General features: G+C 43.2%; 4 protein-coding genes and 2 pseudogenes across 5 annotated transcripts in view; 3 read left to right on the forward strand and 3 right to left on the reverse strand.

The window, feature by feature from the left end:
- The window catches only part of LOC106568241 (poly [ADP-ribose] polymerase tankyrase-1), a 153513-nt gene extending 149927 nt beyond the window's left edge, over positions 1-3586 (reverse strand). For both annotated transcript variants that reach the window (XM_045692441.1, XM_045692440.1), the window contains exon 1: positions 3139-3586. In XM_045692441.1, the coding sequence (XP_045548397.1) occupies positions 3139-3586 (448 nt within the window). The remainder of the gene's footprint in view (positions 1-3138) is intronic.
- A 17-nt stretch (positions 3587-3603) lies between these two features.
- On the forward strand, positions 3604-5484 carry LOC106568145 (heat shock protein 30-like). Its single transcript, XM_014138220.2, has one exon. The coding sequence runs from the start codon at positions 4744-4746 to the stop codon at positions 5365-5367; it is 624 nt and encodes a 207-aa protein (XP_013993695.1). The 5' UTR covers positions 3604-4743; the 3' UTR covers positions 5368-5484.
- A 1800-nt stretch (positions 5485-7284) lies between these two features.
- On the reverse strand, positions 7285-8335 carry LOC106568146 (heat shock protein beta-11). The gene has a single exon (XM_014138221.2). The coding sequence runs from the start codon at positions 8131-8133 to the stop codon at positions 7504-7506; it is 630 nt and encodes a 209-aa protein (XP_013993696.1). The 5' UTR covers positions 8134-8335; the 3' UTR covers positions 7285-7503.
- Positions 8336-9392: 1057 nt separating this feature from the next.
- Positions 9393-10061, reverse strand: LOC106568254 (heat shock protein 30-like). The gene has a single exon (XM_014138424.1). The coding sequence runs from the start codon at positions 10059-10061 to the stop codon at positions 9417-9419; it is 645 nt and encodes a 214-aa protein (XP_013993899.1). The 3' UTR covers positions 9393-9416.
- Positions 10062-11528: 1467 nt separating this feature from the next.
- On the forward strand, positions 11529-13927 carry LOC123726173 (histone-arginine methyltransferase CARM1-like; annotated as a pseudogene).
- Positions 13928-15947: 2020 nt separating this feature from the next.
- Positions 15948-20400, forward strand: part of LOC106568240 (pumilio homolog 3-like) — a 29675-nt pseudogene continuing 25222 nt past the window's right edge.

Here is a 20400-nt window from a genome sequence, read left to right on the forward strand (position 1 = left end):
TGTGTAAAGTTAATTTGTTTCAATGTACCGGTAGGCACCTGCGGCTTATAGACATGTGCGGCTTATTTATGTTCAAAATAAGATTTTTTTTTAAATTCAGTGGGTGCGGCTTATATTCAGGTGCGCTCAATAGTCCGGAAATTAAAGTAATTTGTTTTTCTAATCTTTACAGGAAAATGCCACGGGCACTATCTGATGTGTGGAGACATTTCACTGCAGCTAATGTATAAGGAAAATATGTGTACATTTGCAAATACTGTGCCAAATCATATGTGAAGAATGCAACAAAGATGCAGAATCATCTGGCAAAGTGTATAAAGTTCCCTCAGCATTTACAACAAGCAACCTCAGACAAAAGTCCCTCTACTTCTAGTCGAGGTGAAAATGATTAATCAGACACCTTATTGATAGCAACAGCTCATGGTCCTCCTGGTATCAGAAGTTTGTTGACTCAATGGAGGAACGTAGTCAGAATTGCTGATGAATGTCTTGCTCGAGCTGTGTATGCAACTGGTTCACCTCTGATGCTCACAGGCAATGTGTATTGGAAGAGAATTCTGAATGTTCTTCGCCCAGCATACACCCCTCCAACCAGACATGCATTATCTACTAATTTGCTGGATGCAGATTTCAAGTAAAGGTCAAGCAAATCATTGAGAAAGCAGACTGTATTGCAATCATCTCTGATGGGTGGTCAAATGTTTGTGGGCAAGGAATAATTAATTACATCTCCACCCCTCAACCAGTATGCTACAAGAGCAGAGACAAGGGACAACAGACATCGGTCTCTACATTGCAGATGAGCTGAAGGCAGTCATCAATTACCTTGGACCACAGAAGGTATTTGCACTGGTGACAGACAATGCTGCGAACATGAAGGCTGCTTGGTCTAAAGTGGAGGAGTCCTACCCTCACATCACACCCATTGGCTGTGCTGCTCATGCATTGAATCTGCTCCTCAAGGACATCATGGCACTGAAAACAATGGATACAGTCTACAAGAGAGCCAAGGAAATGGTTAGGTATGTGAAGGGTCATCAAGTTATAGCAGCAATCTACCTCACCAAGCAAAGTGAGAAGAATAAGAGCACCACATTGAAGCTGCCCAGCAACACCCACTGGGGTGGTGTTGTCATCATGTTTGACAGCCTCCTGGAGGGAAAGAGTCTCTCAAAGAAATGGCCATATCACAGTCTGCTGATATGGACAGCCCCATCAAGAGGATCCTCCTGGATGATGTATTTTGGGAGAGCGTGGTAAGCAGCCTGAAACTCCTGAAACCTATAGCAGTAGCCATTGCACGGATTGAGGGTGACAATGCCATCCTGTCTGATGTTCAGACTCTGCTTTCAGATGTAAGAGAAGAAATCCGTACTGCCCTGCCCACTTCACTGTTGCTCCAAGCAGAGGAAACTGCAGTTCTGAAATACGTCAAAAAGCGTGAAGACTTCTGCCTGAAGCCCATACACACCGCAGTGTAAATGTTGGAAGTATGCTAGCAAGAGCATCCTGTCTGGTGCAGAGATCAACAAGGCCTATGGTGTCATCACTACCGTGTCTGGCAAAGTGCACTTCCAAGCAAGGGCTTTGGGATGGAGATGCAATATGGCAGTCGTGCCAACATATCTCATCAGCCACCTGGTGGAAGGGACTTTGTGGATCTGAGGCCCTTTCCCCTGTTGTCTCAATCATCCTCCAAATCCCACCAACATCAGCCGCCTCAGAGCGCAGCTGGTCCTTGTTTGGGAACACACACACACACCAAAGCACGCAACAGGCTGACCAATAAAAGGGTTGAAAAATTGGTGGCCAGCCTGACAACGAGCCATCCTCAACAGGGTTGGAAAGAGCAGGTCCGGGGAGAAGACAGGGAAGCCTGAGAGGAAGACAACCAAAGCTTTAGTTTCTCAACTATCATTTTACAGATGCATGTTGAAAACGTTTTTGGGAGATGCAATGGATCATTGGGGATCATTCAATATTCCCTTTATTTTGTTGTTAAGTGAAATCATTCCATGTGAAGAGTCAACTCATTTAATTAAAATTCAATTCATAACTAAATAGTTTTTATTTCTATTGGAAAGATGTAATAATTTGCAATAATGTCTACTTATGATAAGGTAAAAGGTTAATGTTTGTCTCCATATGATATGGTAAATATATCCAATGCAAAAAACACCTACATTTAAATGGTATTAATTTGCATATATATTTTTGTTAATTCCCATATATTCCCACAGAAAGTTTTCACCTCTGAATATTTCCCAAAATGTGTAACCCTATCATGGCGGAATACTGACTGGGAACGCAGGGCACATGCCCAGTGGCCCTGCCCTCCAGGGGGCCCACATTGATTGTGTTTGCCATCTTAATATGATATCTGTGTGAGAATGTCTAAGGTCATTAAAATGTAAACAATTGCAGGAAATTGGCTTAACTGCAATTCTTTTTTTTTTTTTATAATAGGTGAGAGCTCCCCCAACTAAATCTCGCTTAGGGTCCCCAAAAGGCTAGAGCCGGCCCTGAAGGTGCGTTTATCATCCATAGGATATCCTCCCTCTAATATGTCACTAATACAGTGTAACACAACCTATCATTGTTGGACATATTTCCTTTGCTTATTATGAGAAGACATAATGGTTGTGTGCGTCACATCTACCTCTGTATTTTTTGTTTGGCTGCCTAATTCCGTGTTTAATACAAGCATATCTTACCAAGCCAACTTGTTAGTTAGTTATCTACAATTGTTTTTAGAGTAATTCCAAATTACGCTGGCTGCCTGACAACTTGGCAGGGCCTGTACTTTTATATTGCAACTTGCTTACTACAACTTGCTGGCTAATAGCACCCCTCCCCGAATAGGGAGTCAAATTGTTTTGGCTTGTTGGCTAGGTCCTTTCGACAATCTAGCTAGCCTAACATTAGCTAACTATCCAAGTTTGTAACCGTTTGTTAACCAACTAACAAACTGAGTGAGCAAGATACCTATAAAAAAGTTGGCCTAAGAAAACGTGTTAGTTAGGTAGTTAGCTATTTACCGAAGTAGTTGGCTAGCTGCTAGTTAGCAAAACAAACCAGCTCGTCATAGTGAGCATAACATGACAATACGGGTCGCTAATACGCCGTCGTTAACGCTACCTGCAGCGAAGTGCAGCGGAGTGGATTTTCGCCCAGCCATGTCCTTGGCATTCACGTTAACCGTATCCACCAGCCTCTTCACCCGCGATACATCCCCAGTGCGACAGGCTTCAAACAACTCTCTGAAAGCCCCGCTTGTCCCGCAGTCGCCGCCCGCGGGGCTAGTACTACTCGAGTCAGGACTGGGGCCAGCGCTGATGCCACCCCCGGTGGTACTAACGTTTGAGGAGCTGGTGCTACTGCTCAGGGCCGGGGCGGGGATATCTGGGGAGGCCGGAGTTACCTCCTGATCACCGGCGCTGTCTAGTTCAGCACCCGCTGGAGCCAAAATTACTCCACCACCGGGAACTGTAGGAGATCCCGGAGGAGTGAGGGAAAGATAAGTACTGCGAGATGGCGAGGATATGCTCTGTTGTTGCTGCTGAGAAGAGCGACGAGGCGCCGCCATTTTTACAACAGTCCCACTGGGAACAATAAATATATTGGCTAAACTTCCTGGAAGTGGAAACTGTAACTTCCGGTTTCGATTGTCAGTGGTGAAAATCGCCCCCAAAAATATTTTTATAACTGGCTTGCAAAACAGTTTGTTTTAATAATTTTTTACTGTTGTAATCCCACATTTCTGATAAAAGAGCTTGTTATTTATAACAGTTTATTGTTGCTCTTTCAACAAGATAGACTAGCCAATTAACCAATACAATTCGATTTGAACAGACTAGGCAGGGAACCGGGGTGAGACTATATAGCTGCTATACTATATAATCAGCCTTTACATTTTTGCACCGTACGCAACCCCCAGAATAGCATAAATCGTCTGAGATAAGGAAGATTCATTAAACTTAACACAATTTTCCTCTAGTCTGTGAAATTCAGTTTGCACATACTGCACAATGACTAAGCATGATATTTCCCTATGCAGATCACATTTTTCACTTAATCTCAAGTAGCCTGAGTCACTGCCAGGCTGCCTGTCCTGATATTGACATGGACGTGAATATGAAGCATATCTAACAGGCAATATCCGTTTCAGAAAAAAAGCTTTCTTGCATGACTTGAATAGGAAATGTAATTTTCAGTGAGCAGCTGAAATCACTGTCAGTCAGGTTGGCCTATATAGTTGTTCTGCCTTGCCATTCATAGCCTTGCAAATTACATATGAAAAATGAAAGCTATTTGAAAACTATAGTCTATAGTTACAATGGTGAAAATTGACGTTCTGCAACCATTCCGGTCCTGCCCATTTGAACGTAAGCCTATGCTTTTTAACCTTGGAGTGTATAAGGAACATTTATGGGAGATGTACTAATGACCTGGAGTGCTGGGAAACACATAGGGACGAAAATATACCCAAAATCATCACAGATAAAGGACGAAATATGTGCACTGTCTATTCTATTACTGAATGTCCAAATGTAGAAAATTACTCCTATGCACGGTGACACCCAGTGGAGAACTGAGGCAAAGACAGGAAAGTTCCTGAAGACACTGGAGCTCCAAGTGGAAGAATATAAAAGCTGTGAAACTCCCACTGCTTTGACAGAAACCAACACTGAACACACGGTACAATCTCAGAGCAAGGGGACTCAACATTAACATTGACTGAAGATGCTGTGCTCCCGAGTATTCCAGTCTTCCCTCAGCCCTTTGATGGACTTCTACTGGCCTGTGCGCAGTCTTTGGCCAGAGGTCCAACCTCTTCTCTGCCAGCGGTATTTACTGCAGAGAAACATGCTGGAGATCAAGAGCAGTCTGGAACTGATGGAGAAACATCAGCAGCACATCTTTGGAGAGATGGACTATGTCCCAGCCTCTGTGGTCATCCAACCAGTCTCCTACACGCTGGAGAAAGAGAGAGAGGGTTTTGCCCTGGCACTGGAGACTAAAGACTTCTCCCTAGAGGAGCTGTCTGTCAAGCAGGTGGGCAGGAAGCTGAGAGTCAGTGGGAAGACAGAGAAGAAGCAGGATGATGGGGAAGGCTCTTACTCTTACAGATGCCAGGAGTTCAGACAGGAATTTGGTCTGCCTGATGGGGTGAATCCTGAGACTGTCACCTGCTCCCTGGATCATGACTGGAAGCTCCACATCGAGGCTCCAAAGAATCCATCATCTGCTGAGGAGGTGGCTGAGAGAGTGGTGCCCATCAACTGTAGCCTGAATGTGAAGTTGCCACAATTCCTCAGCTCACAGGCAGAGGGCAGCAACACAGAGGGCAGCACCTCAGACACATAGGAGAAACAACAGAACACTATTTCACATAAGGACTGATCATACACTGCTCAACAACAAAAAAAGGGAACACTTAAACAACACAATGTCACTCCAAGTCAATCACACTTCTGTGAAATCAAACTGTCCACTTAGGAAGCAACACTGATTGACAATAAATTTCACATGATGTTGTGCAAATGGAATAGACAACAGGTGGAAATTATAGGCAATTAGCAAGACACCCCCAATAAAGGAGTGGTTCTGCAGGTGGGGACCACAGACCACTTCTCAGTTCCTATGCGTCCTGGCTGATGTTTTGGTCACTTTTGAATGCTGGCGGTGCTTTCACTCTAGTGGTAGCATGAGACGGAGTCTACAACCCACACAAGTGGCTCAGGTAGTGCAGCTCATCCAGGATGGCACATCAATGCGAGCTGTGGCAAGAAGGTATGCTGTGTCTGTCAGCGTAGTGTCCAGAGCATGGAGGCGCTACCAGGAGACAGGCCAGTACATCAGGAGATGTGGAGGAGGCCGTAGGAGGGCAACAACCCAGCAGCAGGACCGCTACCTCCGCCTTTGTGCAAGGAGGAGCAGGAGAAGCACTGCCAGAGCCCTGCAAAATTACCTCCAGCAGGCCACAAATGTGCATGTGTCTGCTCAAACGGTCAGAAACAGACTCCATGAGGGTGGTATGAGGGCCCGACGTCCACAGGTGGGGGTTCTGCTTACAGCCCAACACCGTGCAGGACGTTTGGCATTTGCCAGAGAACACCAAGATTGGCAAATTCGCCACTGGCGCCCTGTGCTCTTCACAGATGAAAGCAGGTTCACACTGAACACGTGACAGAGTCTGGAGACGCCGTGGAGAACGTTCTGCTGCCTGCAACATCCTCCAGCATGACCGGTTTGGCGGTGGGTCAGTCATGGTGTGGGGTGGCATTTCTTTGGGGGGCCGCACAGCCCTCCATGTGCTCGCCAGAGGTAGCCTGACTGCCATTATGTACCGAGATGAGATCCTCAGACCCCTTGTAAGACCATATTCTGGTGCGGTTGGCCCTGGGTTCCTCCTAATGCAAAACAATGCTAGACCTCATGTGGCTGGAGTGTGTCAGCAGTTCCTGCAAGAGGAAGGCATTGATGCTATGGACTGGCCCGCCCGTTCCCCAGACCTGAATCCAATTGAGCACATCTGGGACATCATGTCTCGCTCCATCCACCAACGCCACGTTGCACCACAGACTGTCCAGGACTTGGCGGATGCTTTAGTCCAGGTCTGGGAGGAGATCCCTCAGGAGACCATCCGCCACCTCATCAGGAGCATGCCCAGGCGTTGTAGGGAGGTCATACAGGCACGTGGAGGCCACACACACTACTGAGCCTCATTTTGACTTGTTTTAAGGACATTACATCAAAGTTGGATCAGCCTGTAGTGTGGTTTTCCACTTTAATTTTGAGTGTGACTCCAAATCCAGACCTCCATGGGTTGATAAATTGGATTTCCATTGATTATTTTTGTGTGATTTTGTTGTCAGCACATTCAACTATGTAAAGAAAAAAGTATTTAATAAGATTATTTATTTCATTCGGATCTAGGATGTGTTGTTTAAGTGTTCCCTTTATTATTTTGAGCAGTATATTATTATGGTATTTTTTATTTGACTGGATGTTACATTTTCTACCCTAACAACCTTTTAACTACATTACTCTAACACCATTTTGTTTAACTACATTACTCTTCATGAAATCAAACTCTGTCTTTTGATCCACTATTTGATTTTCAAGGCATCTATTGAAATGGCAAGTTTACCAGGCCAGAGCATACCCATCATACCCACTCAGGGACATGATTTAAATGGAAAAATATTAATTACCCAAATGCAACATACCTAAATACTGGTTTGTATAACAAAATTACATAAAACAAGGCAAAACACTGTACAAAATAAAAATACATTTATTGAATGTGCATAAACATTGGCTTTACATTCCATGCCATTGAGAATTATTGACATTGCATTTATCAAATTTGACAAAAGAGCAATTTACCCGAGATAATTCACTGATGTCTGTACTAACTGGTATTCATGGGAGTTGTATATTATTGTCCAGCCATAAAGCTAATGGTATTATTTATATCATGATACAGAGTCATCATAATCAGTCCTTCTTGGGCTCTGCCTCTACAGCAGTGCTCTCAGCTGCGGCGCCGGGTGAGGTTATGGCAGGTAAGCAAGTGATAGGAACCACTCTCTCATTGCCTTCTGTCACAGCAACCACTTTTGGAGCCTGGATCTGTAGCTGTCCATCGTTCAAAGAGCAGGTGACCGTCTCAGGATTCACACCTTCAGGCAGATCAAACTCCTGTTTAAACTCCTGGCATCTGTAAGAGAAGGAGCCCTTTCCATCATCCTGCTTCTTCTCTGTCTTCCCACTGACTCTCAGCTTCCTGCCCACCTGCTTGACAGACAGCTCCTCTGGGGAGAAGTCTTTAGTGTCCAGTGTCAGTGCAAAACGGTTGTTATCTTTTCCCATCTGGAAAGAGATGGGCTTGAACTCAGTTGAAGATAATGGGCCTTCAATGTCTTCAAAAATCTTTTGGTGCAGTCGTTGCATATATTCCATATTGTGCCTCATCTCCTGCATATTTCGCATAATTTCCTGCTCCATCTGGAAGAAGAGAGGCCGTGTCTCTGGCCAGAGACTGCGAACGGGCCAGTGGAAGTCCATGAAGGGGCTCATTGGGCTCATTGGATTGAGGGAAGGCTGCATCATGCTGGGGCAAAGCATCTTCAAATCAACTCTGTGTCGTTTCTGCTGGTCTCTGTTGGTCTCGTCTCTGAGTGTGTTTCTGAGAGCTTATGTCCGGAGCAGACTAAGGCTCACAGCTTTTATCCTGTCCAGTGGAAAGTTCCAGTAGCATTCCATTTGCCTGCTACGTTAGAGTGTTATGACTACGCAACTTCTGTCATGCTCCAAAACAAGCCCCTGGTAATACTGCAGTCTGACTGCCAAATGCCTCTGGTATATCTCTTTGCTCTATTTACAGAGTGACCACAGAAGCAGGTCGGAGTCACAGGGGCACATAACGTCCTACAAAGTTAGAAAGGAATCTACAACAGCTGCTTTGTCATGCTGCCATTTTCTGTTCCTGAATAACCTTTTCCCCTGACAACAAATCCAAAGTATTCCTGATATCACTGTACTTATGAAGATAACAGATATAATATATGGTTCTGCCTTGAGTGATGCAGACATAGAATGAATTACAAGTGCACTTCAGCAATCTGTTCCCCTTACTGATATGACTTGCAGTAAATATATTAATATAGCTTTAGTCAGTATTTAACTTCCCTCAACGCTCTTGTCGGATGTGACCCTGAAATTGACACCCCCACTGACGACATTGCTTCCTTACTCTGTCTCTAAATATAGCTATTTGGTTGTTGAGAGAGAAGATCACACAACCAAAAGATTATTCATAGTGTGTATTGAGTAGCATAATTAGTCGCCATCTGTAATGCAATAATATGCTCGATTTGACTCTACAAGAACTTTTAAGATTCTATTTGTGGGATTTTTCCAGCAACTTCTCCAAGTTAATTAACTGTTTAAAGGGGCACTTGATCTGGACACAGACTATTGCCATGGCCAATACATTTTAAGGAACATATGGGAAGATGTCATAAGAGAAAAATGTGTTACTGTATTCCTAAACCATGGCATCAGATTAAATCCACTGAGCCTTTTGCAGGAGACGCTAGAGGGCTGAATATAAATCAGGACTATGACACAACATATTTGGGTTTTCACAGACCTTTGTCAGGGTTACAGTGTTTCCTTTTCAATGACTTGCCAAAGACTTGGACTGAAATATTGTATGTGAAATAAGCTCAAAACAACTGTTATAAGTACTGTTTGTGCTTTTTATTGGTACACAAAAATACATTTAGTTTACATTTTATTGGGTAACAAAACAACACATATGAACACAAAATTCCAGAGATAATGTTATAAAAAAAAACATGACAAAAATTCAAAGATGAGATTTGAAGTGAAAATAGGTTCAGTCTTTAGGCTATCAACTTTTTGCAGAGATATTGATTCCTCTGAGTGTTTGTGTTGGTGCCCTCTGCCTGTGAGCTGAGGAATTGTGGCAACTTCACATTCAGGCTACAGTTGATGGGCACCACTCTCTCAGCCACCTCCTCAGCAGATGATGGATTCTTTGGAGCCTCGATGTGGAGCTTCCAGTCATGATCCAGGGAGCAGGTGACAGTCTCAGGATTCACCCCATCAGGCAGACCAAATTCCTGTCTGAACTCCTGGCATCTGTAAGAGTAAGAGCCTTCCCCATCATCCTGCTTCTTCTCTGTCTTCCCACTGACTCTCAGCTTCCTGCCCACCTGCTTGACAGACAGCTCCTCTGGGGAGAAGTCTTTAGTCTCCAGTGCCAGGGCAAAACCCTCTCTCTCTTTCTCCAGCGTGTAGGAGACTGGATGGATGGTCACAGAGGCTGGGACATGGTCCATCTCTCCAAAGATGTGCTGCTGAAGTTTCTCCATCAGCTCCAGACTGCTCTTGATCTCCAGCATGTTTCTCTGCAGTAGATCACGCTGGCAGAAAAGTAGTTGGATCTCTGGCCAGAGACTGCGCACAGGCCAGTAGAAGTCCATCAATGGGCTGAGGGAAGACTGGAATACGTGGAAGCACAGCATCTTCAGTCGATGTTAATGTTGAGTCTCTTTGCTCTGAGATTGTACTGTGTGTTCAGTGTTGGTTGTGTTGGTTTTTGTCTCAGCAGTGGAAGTTTCAATTTTTTTTATATTCTGCTACATTATCTTCAGGAACTTTCCTGTCTTTGCCACAAGAACAAGCTGGATGCTTTCCACATTTCTCAGGTATTAGTGCTCTTACCTTCTCACAGATGATTGCTTCAGCCAAATATGATTGTTACTTGTGACATGAATTGTAAATTAAAATGTGTTTTGAATCCTATTCATTTTTACATTTGCAGTATTTATGGAGCGTGTACAGGCTATTCTTCTTCAGTGTCTTGAAATAGATGATGAGCAGAACCAAACCGAAGTGGAAGTACGATCATAAGCTAAGTTATAAAGAGAATTGCCATCACAGGTCAAGGCTTGTTGTCACAGGTCAAAATTTAGATGAACTCATTCAAAAATATTCCAGTGAGAAATCAAATTTTAGAATTTTTTGGGGAGATTGTACAGCATTATGAAATTGGACATGTATAGATGTTGGTGTTATTATAATATTGTTGAAAATGTAATTAATGTTTGTTTGACAATATATTTGCCATGCATTTTCTTCTAATTACTCAAAACAATCTTTTCAGAATTGTGTGAAAACAATTCCCTCACATGCAATTATCTAAAAACACAACAAATGCTCAAAAAAAGCCTACATTGCAAACCCTGACAAGTCCACATAATTGGTTTTCAGAAGTCAGGTTTATAAACATGTAATGAACACCTTAGAAAACAAATAGTTTTAGGAGAGCTTTAGAAAATTGAATTTATTGAAACTGATTATTGAAAAATATCAGGCCAGTGAGCTATTGGAATGTTAGCTTTATGTTGATATTTTACAAACCCACAGTTTCATCAACTGTCCAGGTGGCTGGTCTCAGATGATCCCGCAGGTGAAGAAGCCGGATGTGGAGGTCCTGGGCTTGTGGTTACACTTGGTCAGCAGTTGTGAGGCAAAATTCTCTAAAATGACGTTGGAGGCGGCTTATGGAAGATAAATGGACATTATGTGCATTGTGTTGCACATTTTAAAGTGGCCTTTTTTGTCCCCAGCACAAAGTGCATCTGATATGCCACACCTGTCAGATGGATGGTTTATCTTGGTAAAGAAGAAATGCTCACTATCAGGGATGTAAACAAATTTGTGCACAACATTTTAGAGAAATAACTTTTTGTGCGTATGGAACATTTCTGGGAACTTTTATTTTAGCTCATGAAACATGGGACCAACACTTTCCACATTGTGTTAATATCTTTGTTCAGTATATTAGCTAAATTTAAACTAAAATGTATTAATTTTTGTTTGTTGTTATACAGTAATAATTCCCCTCCCACCTCCACCAAACTCAGACCCATCTGCAGAACCTAATTACAGGAGTTGCTACAGATGGAACTATGGAGAGGAGTTCAGAAATGACCTGTTTCTCCATCAATCTGTTCTCTGTGAATGAGGACCAGGTACAGGGAGAGATACAGGTGGCCAAACAGAGGCAACACCAAGGCCTTTCTCTACAGTTGAGCTCAGGCCTAGATGAGACAGAGCTTACTGTTCAAGATGGTAAGTATGCACGAAAGAAACTAGAACAAGCTAATATGTCAAATTACTTTAGATTGTGTGCATTGTTAGATATTACTGCACTGTTGGAGCTAGAAACACAAGCATTTTGATACACCCACAATAACATCTGCTAAACATGTGTATGTGACAAATACAATTTGATTTGATGATTTCACTAGCTTTCCATAAGAGAAGAATCAATAAGACATATTGAACCTAAGTAAATCATGATGCGCTCTTTATTTCTGAGTAAAATGAACAATTACCTTTTTATCCCTAAAGACAAACATAAACAATGTATTGTCCTCTATCTGGTCTATGAAAAGTCCATGTATGTGTACAAGAGTTTCCCATATGTCAATTTTACTTCTCGGTGTGATCGCTGAACCTGCTGTGCTGACAGGTCTGGAATATTTATTTCCCTGTTGTGTGCAACCTGTGTGTGTCCCCTCGTCCCCCCTAGCTATGGAGTTCTGCTGGACAGTATGGACCCAGACGGTGTTTTCTATATGGTACAGAGGGACTAGCCTCCATAGCTCTCTGCCTCCCTCCTGCTGCACAGAATCAGATAGTGCTACTAAAACATTAGTAGCCTTGTGTCACAGTCCACTGCCAGAGTATACTGAAGGCCTTCCTCAGATAAAGGCTGACATTGATAATTATGGTTCCTTTACTGACACATTTACAAAAGGCCCAGTGCAAATTAAACTGACTCAGAGCAGATTACTCAGGACAATGAATGAGACAGAAAACAGTGACTTTATCTTGTATTTGAATGAACTGTCTGTTGTGGGTTCTCTCCAGTACAGGTGATGGGGTCTGTGTTTTCAAATTCAGTCACCAGGGAAACAGATTGTTGTCGAGTGGGAACCCAGTCTTTCCTCATAACCGTTGGCTGCCTGAGCCCGTTCAGAACACACAGTGAGAAGGGAAGATAATGGTTCAGACAGCTGAGAAGGGAAGATAACGGTTCAGACAGCTGAGAAGGGAAGATAACGGTTCAGACAGCTGAGAAGGGAAGATAACGGTTCAGACAGCTGAGAAGGGAAGATAGACTGCTGTCTGGCTACTGGGTTGTGTTTGACCAGAGAACAGAGGACTCCTCTGCCCTGCATTACTTCCAGGTAGCTTTACTGTACCAATCAACCAGGCCCTCAGAGAGACCTACTGGTGGTGTACTAGGTTGTGACTAAACTCGTTCCTCCTTTACAATGTAGTTTTACAGCTGTCTATCACAACAGAATACGCTGCAGGATTATTTGAGGACAGCCACATATCAAAAGGCCATTCTGCTAAACGAGACTTACCTTGTCCTTGAAGTCAGAGTAACCAGAACCTGATTGTCTGTTACTGCATGTAGATGAAAGGTCTGGCTCCTTCTTGTATTCAGATAGTACTTGATATTTCTTTGTCATCCAGACTGGAGCAAAGAGGGTGTATGCTGTGGAGGTCAGTCCTGTTGCCAAATTTGCAGAGGTGCTAAAGGGGTCTGTTTTTCTGCATCCGATTATGTTCCTATCAACCTTCCAGGAAATGTGTAAGGAAATGATAAATTAGCATCCTTTTGCACTTTAGCATGCACCATTTTCAATCTATAGCACCAGAACTCTTAATAATTCCTCAAATGTGTGTATTGTATGATGAATAGGTGTTAACTTCAATACCGTCATTGGTCTGTTGTAATAATTGAACGCTCTATGCTGCTTTGAAATCTGATTGATGTTTTTGCTGTTTCAGCAGCTTTAAACCACTTAAGCCTAGAAAGAGAAAGGAAAATCTTAGAGCTTTGACCAGTGAATAAAAGTAATTTGTATTGCTTGGCCCAATAAGTCCTGGGTAAAGATGGTGAATCACTTATCGCAGTTCTAATTACCTGTGTCAACGCATCTTGCTCAAACCTCATGGTGTCTACATGGAGACAAGAACAAACCCTTGATTAAAAAATATATATAGAAATAATAATAAAAAGAAATAAATCGCACAGCCCTGGAAACACTATCTGAGAGAGTCACACCTCCAGAACAGAACAGCCCCTATAAAACGGACCTCCTGCTTCGCACACAGAGCATGAAATTCTGAGGGTATAATGACTTGAGGTTACTCTTGGCCCAGAAACCAGCTTGGGGGTGAAGGGAACATATTTTCATGGATGGCCTCTATCTTAGCAGTCAGGCATAGTTCACACTATTATATTTCTGCTGCTTTACTGGTGTTTCTAGACTGCAACCAGATGTGTCCCTTCCACAGGAGGTAGGTGGCACCTTAACTGGGGAGAACGGGCTTGTGGTAATGACTGGTATCAAATACATCAAACATGGTTTCCAGGTGTTTGATGCCATTCCATTTGCGCCGTTCTGGCCATTATTATGAGCCATCCTCCCCTCAGCAGCCTCCTGTGGTCCCTTATTATTTATTTTCTTCCACATTGCAGCTTATCGGCCAATAGCAGAACCCTATATTCAGTTGACAAACGCTATACAAAAGAATTACAGACCTCCATAATGTATTCATGTTGGGGTGGTTGCATGGTCTCTCTGAGCAGGCTGAATCCCTATCAAACCGTCGGCCTAAACTGCGGTCTATATAAATAGTGTGAGCCTGGGACCACCCCTGTGGACGCTTGGCCAGCGTCAGTATGCATGTGTATGGGACACAGCCTCACAGGAACACTCCACAGGCCAAAGTCTGGAAAAACAGGAAGGATGCGCTGCCACTCTCTGGGATGACGAACTACACCGAGAGAACCAACCAATGATTTATAGCAGGAGCGCAACTTTGGTTTTATTATAAAAAATTGTCAGATAAACACTCCAAACAGTTTCACCCGACCGCTCAGAGGCGTCCGCATGGTCCTAAAGCACACCGGTGCCTAGTTTGTGTCACATTCCAATTATAAAACTGGGGGGGGGGGCAAAAATGCAATTTTAGAATGAGGGGGGGGACATGTCCCCTGTGAAAGTTACACCCCTGATTTATACACAAGCTGACTGAAAGCGGGCTTTGTTTTGGCACTCCCTCAACATTGAAAAAAAATATTTGTGAATTCGTTTTTGCCACATTTATTATATTACAGATCTCTTAATGCATACTTAAATACATGTTATTTTGTCCTTGAAACATTAAAATACTATAGAATTCGATTCATTCCTATGGAGGACTGCGTCTTCTGAGGAGTGCCAATACGGCCGACCGGTGGATTCAAAGCCTCTCATTGGTCAATACATAGCATCAGCAATACATGGTTTTATATACACTGCTCAAAAAAATAAAAGGGAACACTTAAACAACACAATGTAACTCCAAGTCAATCACACTTCTGTGAAATCAAACTGTCCACTTAGGAAGCAACACTGATTGACAATAAATTTCACATGCTGTTGTGCAAATGGAATAGACAACAGGTGGAAATTATAGGCAATTAGCAAGACACCCCCAATAAAGGAGTGGTTCTGCAGGTGGGGACCATAGACCACTTCTCAGTTCCTATGCTTCCTGGCTGATGTTATGGTCACTTTTGAATGCTGGCGGTGCTTTCACTCTAGTGGTAGCATGAGACGGAGTCTACAACCCACACAAGTGGCTCAGGTAGTGCAGCTCATCCAGGATGTCACATCAATGCGAGCTGTGGCAAGAAGGTTTGCTGTGTCTATCAGCATAGTGTCCAAAGCATGGAGGCTCTACCAGGAGACAGGCCAGTACATCAGGAGACATGGAGGAGGCCGTAGGAGGGCAACAACCCAGCATCAGGACCGCTACCTCCGCCTTTGTGCAAGGAGGAGCAGGAGAAGCACTGCCAGAGCCCTGCAAAATTACCTCCAGCAGGCCACAAATGTGCATGTGTCTGCTCAAACGGTCAGAAACAGACTCCATGAGGGTGGTATGAGGGCCCGACGTCCACAGGTGGGGGTTGTGCTTACAGCCCAACACCGTGCAGGACGTTTGGCATTTGCCAGAGAACACCAAGATTGGCAAATTCGCCACTGGCGCCCTGTGCTCTTCACAGATGAAAGCAGGTTCACACAGAGCACGTGACAGACGTGACAGAGTCTGGACACGCCGTGGAGAACGTTCTGCTGCCTGCAACATCCTCCAGCATGACCGGTTTGGCGGTGGGTCAGTCATGATGTGGGGTGGCATTTCTTTGGGGCCACACAGCCCTCCACGCCAGAGGTAGCCTGACTGCCATTAGGTACCGAGATGAGATCCTCAGACCCCTTGTGAGACCATATGCTGGTGCGGTTGGCCCTGTGATCATCTCAGAGCCTATTGTCTACATGCTGCTGAACGAGAGGAAGTGGCTCAAACCCATGGGTCAGTTCAGTCAGAGAGGAAGAGGTAAAGCGAGAGGTTTTACTCCACCCAAAACCTGTCCACGAAAACATGCCTACAAAGTGAGGAATTTTTGTATTGAGGTCAATGAGTGTGTTGAATTTGGTCCAAAAAAATGAATTGCTCATTTGCTACAAGGGACTTGGGATTTGATGGAATAGAAGTTTCATAATGGTTAGGTTTTTACAAATGCATTGATATAAGTGGACTCACGTGGCATTGCAGCAACTTTATATCCGAATTGTGCCTGTTGTCATAGAGATAGAGGACTTTTCCTGGATATAACCCGTTTTAGCATGGACATCGCCAGTGAGGGATTCCACCATACAGATACAAAGATGAGTCATCAATCTCTATGGTCAGTTATTCACATGCGTATCTTCCCTCTCATTGGCTAGAATGGTCCCACCTGATCTCGCTTGCCTTCCGTCTTTGAGAACATGTATTTCCATTGTTAGAGTGGTCCCTCGACTATCTTGTCAATAGAATAGACAATATTTGGTTCAGTTCCAACATGGAAAGAGATGCCATTTCCCATGCTGCCATCAACCTGTGAATAGTTTTGTGAAAGTCTATCAAGGGGGCATTATTAGAACATCTCTGGTTTTGTTTTGCTGATGAAATGTTTCACTTCTTCTCTTTACCTGTTCAGGTATGTTACCAACCTATAGTGACATGCATCTGGCTCCCTTCACTGACGATCAGCTCTACATCGAGCACCATGGACGCTCCAGCTTCTGGTGAGAGAAAAAAACAACACATGAGCAATGGCAAAAAAATACAAATTAATTACAGGAAATGAGCTCCAAAACAAAAAATAAATAAAAGTAGAATAGCAGGAAATTAGCTCTAAAAATGCTAATTTCTCTCAGCCTCGTGGCAAAATGTGTAGAATAGCATGAGATTAGCTATAACATTGCACATTTTTCTCTCTGTCCCATGGCAAAATGTGTAGAACTGTAGGGAGTTAGATGTTTCCCCCAAAACTGCGATATGCCAATGTAATCAGCCACCCACAGCTCCAGGTCCTACTGGAACTGGGCTATGAACCCAGCCTAGCGGGTTTCCTGTCAATGTAAAATCACAGGGAGTCTTTTCAAATCAAACTTTGTCATTTGCGCCAAATACAACATGTGTAGAGCATACAGATTACTTTTCTCTCTGCAGGATGACAGTGTGGCTGTACACTGCTCCTAGTGAACCTCTGACTCACTGGTACCAGGTCCACTGTCTCTTCCAGACCTCTCTGTTTGGCAAGGTGAGAGACTGTCAGGAACTGTCCAGTTCATAGCCAACATGAGGTAAGCCGGAGAAGGACAGTGCCTGTACTATAGAAATGGAATGGGGGAAATTATGCTGAGATTACAGTGTTTTCTTTTCATTTCTACCAGGCAGAGGTACGACATTCACATCACAGCAGTCATTGATCAGTCAGGCTTCAAATCTGGCAACAGTTTAGAGCTAAAGAATCCTGCTGTTTGGATCCACAGTCATATCTTATTCTTCTCTCTGTATGGAGACTTCTGTAATGTTGCTCCATACATTTACACTTTGGCAGACACTCTTATCCAGAGCAACTTAAGGTAGTGGTTGCATACATTTTTGTCCATAGCAGGTCCATAGCAGACGCTAATAATCTCTTCATATCCTTTCAACGAATACAGCCTTTGGTAGAAGCAGGTATATGGTAGTATTGTTATTTCCTACTTGCCTAATGTGCTATGTTGCCTGGACTACACCTCTCTCTGTCCGCCTGTTTAGAGTACCTGGTTGGCTGTTGGTGTAAGAGCCTCCAGACAATGCAGTGTGGACAGACCCTACTGAGTAGAGCCAGTGCCACTGTGGCAGGCGGGCAGGGCACAAGCACCGGGACTATAGGCTTGGTAAAGTACACCTGAAGTGCCCTGTAGGATCAGTAGTGTAGTCAAAGAAATATCCCCTTTTAAGAAAGCACATAGTTCCATCCAACAGGAGTTTGACTTTGTTTCTTTGGGTAAAAATGCATTTTCCTTTCAAAGACATGCCTGAAGTGATCACCACCACTTCAATCAAGTTCCATGTCCTTCACCATAAAACCACAGTTTAAAACATGTCCATGAAAGAACTTTGAATGTACATTATAATATGTTTATTTCATATAATCATAGCTATGAGTAGCCAAAGCTATACATGTCATGCATTATAGAGTGTACAGGGACATCAAGTGGAAAGAAGGGGATCTGCAGTACCAATGTACTAAAGAGATAAATATGTTTGTTAACCTGTAATACAAAACCAACAAACGTGTGTTATCCATAACAATAAGCTCCCATTACTTCTAATCAACTAAGATCTGGTTCCAGTTCGTTCCCTGGCTCGTTAGCTCTTACCTCAGTTTGAAGGGACTGGATAGGGGGAAACAAAATGGTGAGTGACTTGGGCTATTCAGGGGATAGATGGAGCCATGACTACATCAAATCAAATGTTATTGATCACATACACATAGTTAGCAGATGTTAATGCGAGTGTAGCAAAATGCTTGTGCTTCTAGTTCCAACAGTGCAGTAATATCTAACAAGTAATCTAACAATTCCCCAACAACTACCTAATACACACAGACATCTAAAGGGGTGAGTGAGAATATGTACATAAAAGTATACGGATGAGCGATGACCGAGTGGCATAGGCAAGGTGCAGTAGATGGTATAAAATACAGTATATACATGTGATATGAGTAATGTAAGATATGTAAACATTATTAAAGTGGCATTGTTTAAAGTGACTAGTGATCCATTGATTAAAGTGTCCAGTGATTGGGTCTCAATGTAGGCAGCCGCCTCTCTGCGATAGTGACTGCTGTTTAGCAGTCTGATGGCCTTGAGATAGAAGCTGTTTCTCAATCTCTCGGTCCCAGTTTTGTTTGGACCTGTACTGACCTCGCCTTCTGGATGATAGCGGTGTGAACAGGCAGTGGCTCGGGTGGTTGTTGTCCTTGATGATCTTTTTGGCCTTCCTGTGACATCAGGTGCTGTAGGTGTCCTGGAGGGCAGGTAGTTTGCCCCCGGTGATGCGTTGTGCAGACCGCACTATCCTCTGGAGAGGCTCGCGGTTGAAGGGCAGTGGAGTTGCCGTACCAGGCTGTGATACAACTCGACAGGATGCTCTTGATTGTTCCACCTTCTCCACTGCTATCCCTTCGATGTGGATAGGGGGGTGCTCCCTCTGCTGTTTCCTGAAGTCATTCGCCTATTCAGGGGATAGATAGAGCCGTGACTACATTTACAGTACGTATATCACAGTTATTTCTCTAACCACAAATATATCATAAATGTTCTATGCTACAGGTCTGCAAGAGCCAAAGGGCCGTATACGTATTGTTATAGTATTGTCCCAATCAAAAACATCCTATGCATTTTACGGCAGTCAGGACGTTTTCTGATTGGAAGGCTCATGCCTTAAATCGTTATGTTCAGAATGCATGGGAAGGTAGGTAACCGTGTGTATTCTATCTGATGTGTAGGAAAATGTTCAAGTAATATTGTTGGCATGTTTCTTTTGTCAGTGAAAAATGTATCGTTATTGCACATCATACCTTATCTGTTCAGTTCTCTCTGGCCTGCCAGGGTTGGTAGCAAGTCAGCTGAACGCTAGCTAGCTATGTACTGCTTCTGTATTTAACTGGAAAACACAACACATGCAGTATACAAGCTGGAACTATGATTAGTAAATAATGTAAGCTGCAACTACCTACTGATCATGCGGTTTGTCTCCCTTTCTTTTAAATAGTCAGTTCTTGAGAATGGAACCTAAAAATAAACCCGTTTCCCCAAAAGATGGCAAGAAGTTCATACAGAACGGAAAAGGTAATGAATTGTTTTTGTGTGTGGTAATGTTAGTGGTAGAAGTAGTAATACTATTGTCGTGTCTTTGGCATCATTAAAACGGAAGACATGTTTATCAAATAACTCTGCAATTATTATTATTATTATTATTCCCTGTAGCTCAGTTGGTAGAGCATGGTGTTTGCAACACCAGGGTTGTGGGTTCGTTTCCCACGGGGGGGCCAGCACAGAAAAAAAAAATGTATGAAATGTATGCATTCACTACTGTAAGTCGCTCTGGATAAGAGCGTCTGCTAAATGACTAAAATGTAAAATGTAAATGTAATTAACTAGAAGGTCGGGGCACCAAGGAAAATATTCAGATTACAAAGTTATAATTTTCCTAATATAACTTTCAGATATTAGTATCTGATCGATTAGTCTCCTTTAATGATGTTAGTTTACCTCACGTCAATCTCATTCCAAACGTCGTAAATTGTTGGTTATATGCACGAACCCAGTCTTCACTATGAGTCATCCATACATCAATTGTCTTAAAATAATTTATTTACTAACTAAATAATTCACAGAAATGTAT

The sequence above is a fragment of the Salmo salar genome, chromosome ssa13, assembly GCF_905237065.1.
Source record: "Salmo salar chromosome ssa13, Ssal_v3.1, whole genome shotgun sequence".
NCBI lineage: Eukaryota > Metazoa > Chordata > Actinopteri > Salmoniformes > Salmonidae > Salmo > Salmo salar.

What these genes read in the sequence shown, in the direction of transcription:
- LOC106568254 (XM_014138424.1), bottom strand. Translation starts at nt 10,061, where the DNA reads ATGCTGTGCTTCCACGTATTCCAGTCTTCCCTCAGCCCATTGATGGAC.
- LOC106568145 (XM_014138220.2), top strand. Translation starts at nt 4,744, where the DNA reads ATGCTGTGCTCCCGAGTATTCCAGTCTTCCCTCAGCCCTTTGATGGAC.
- LOC106568146 (XM_014138221.2), bottom strand. Translation starts at nt 8,133, where the DNA reads ATGCTTTGCCCCAGCATGATGCAGCCTTCCCTCAATCCAATGAGCCCA.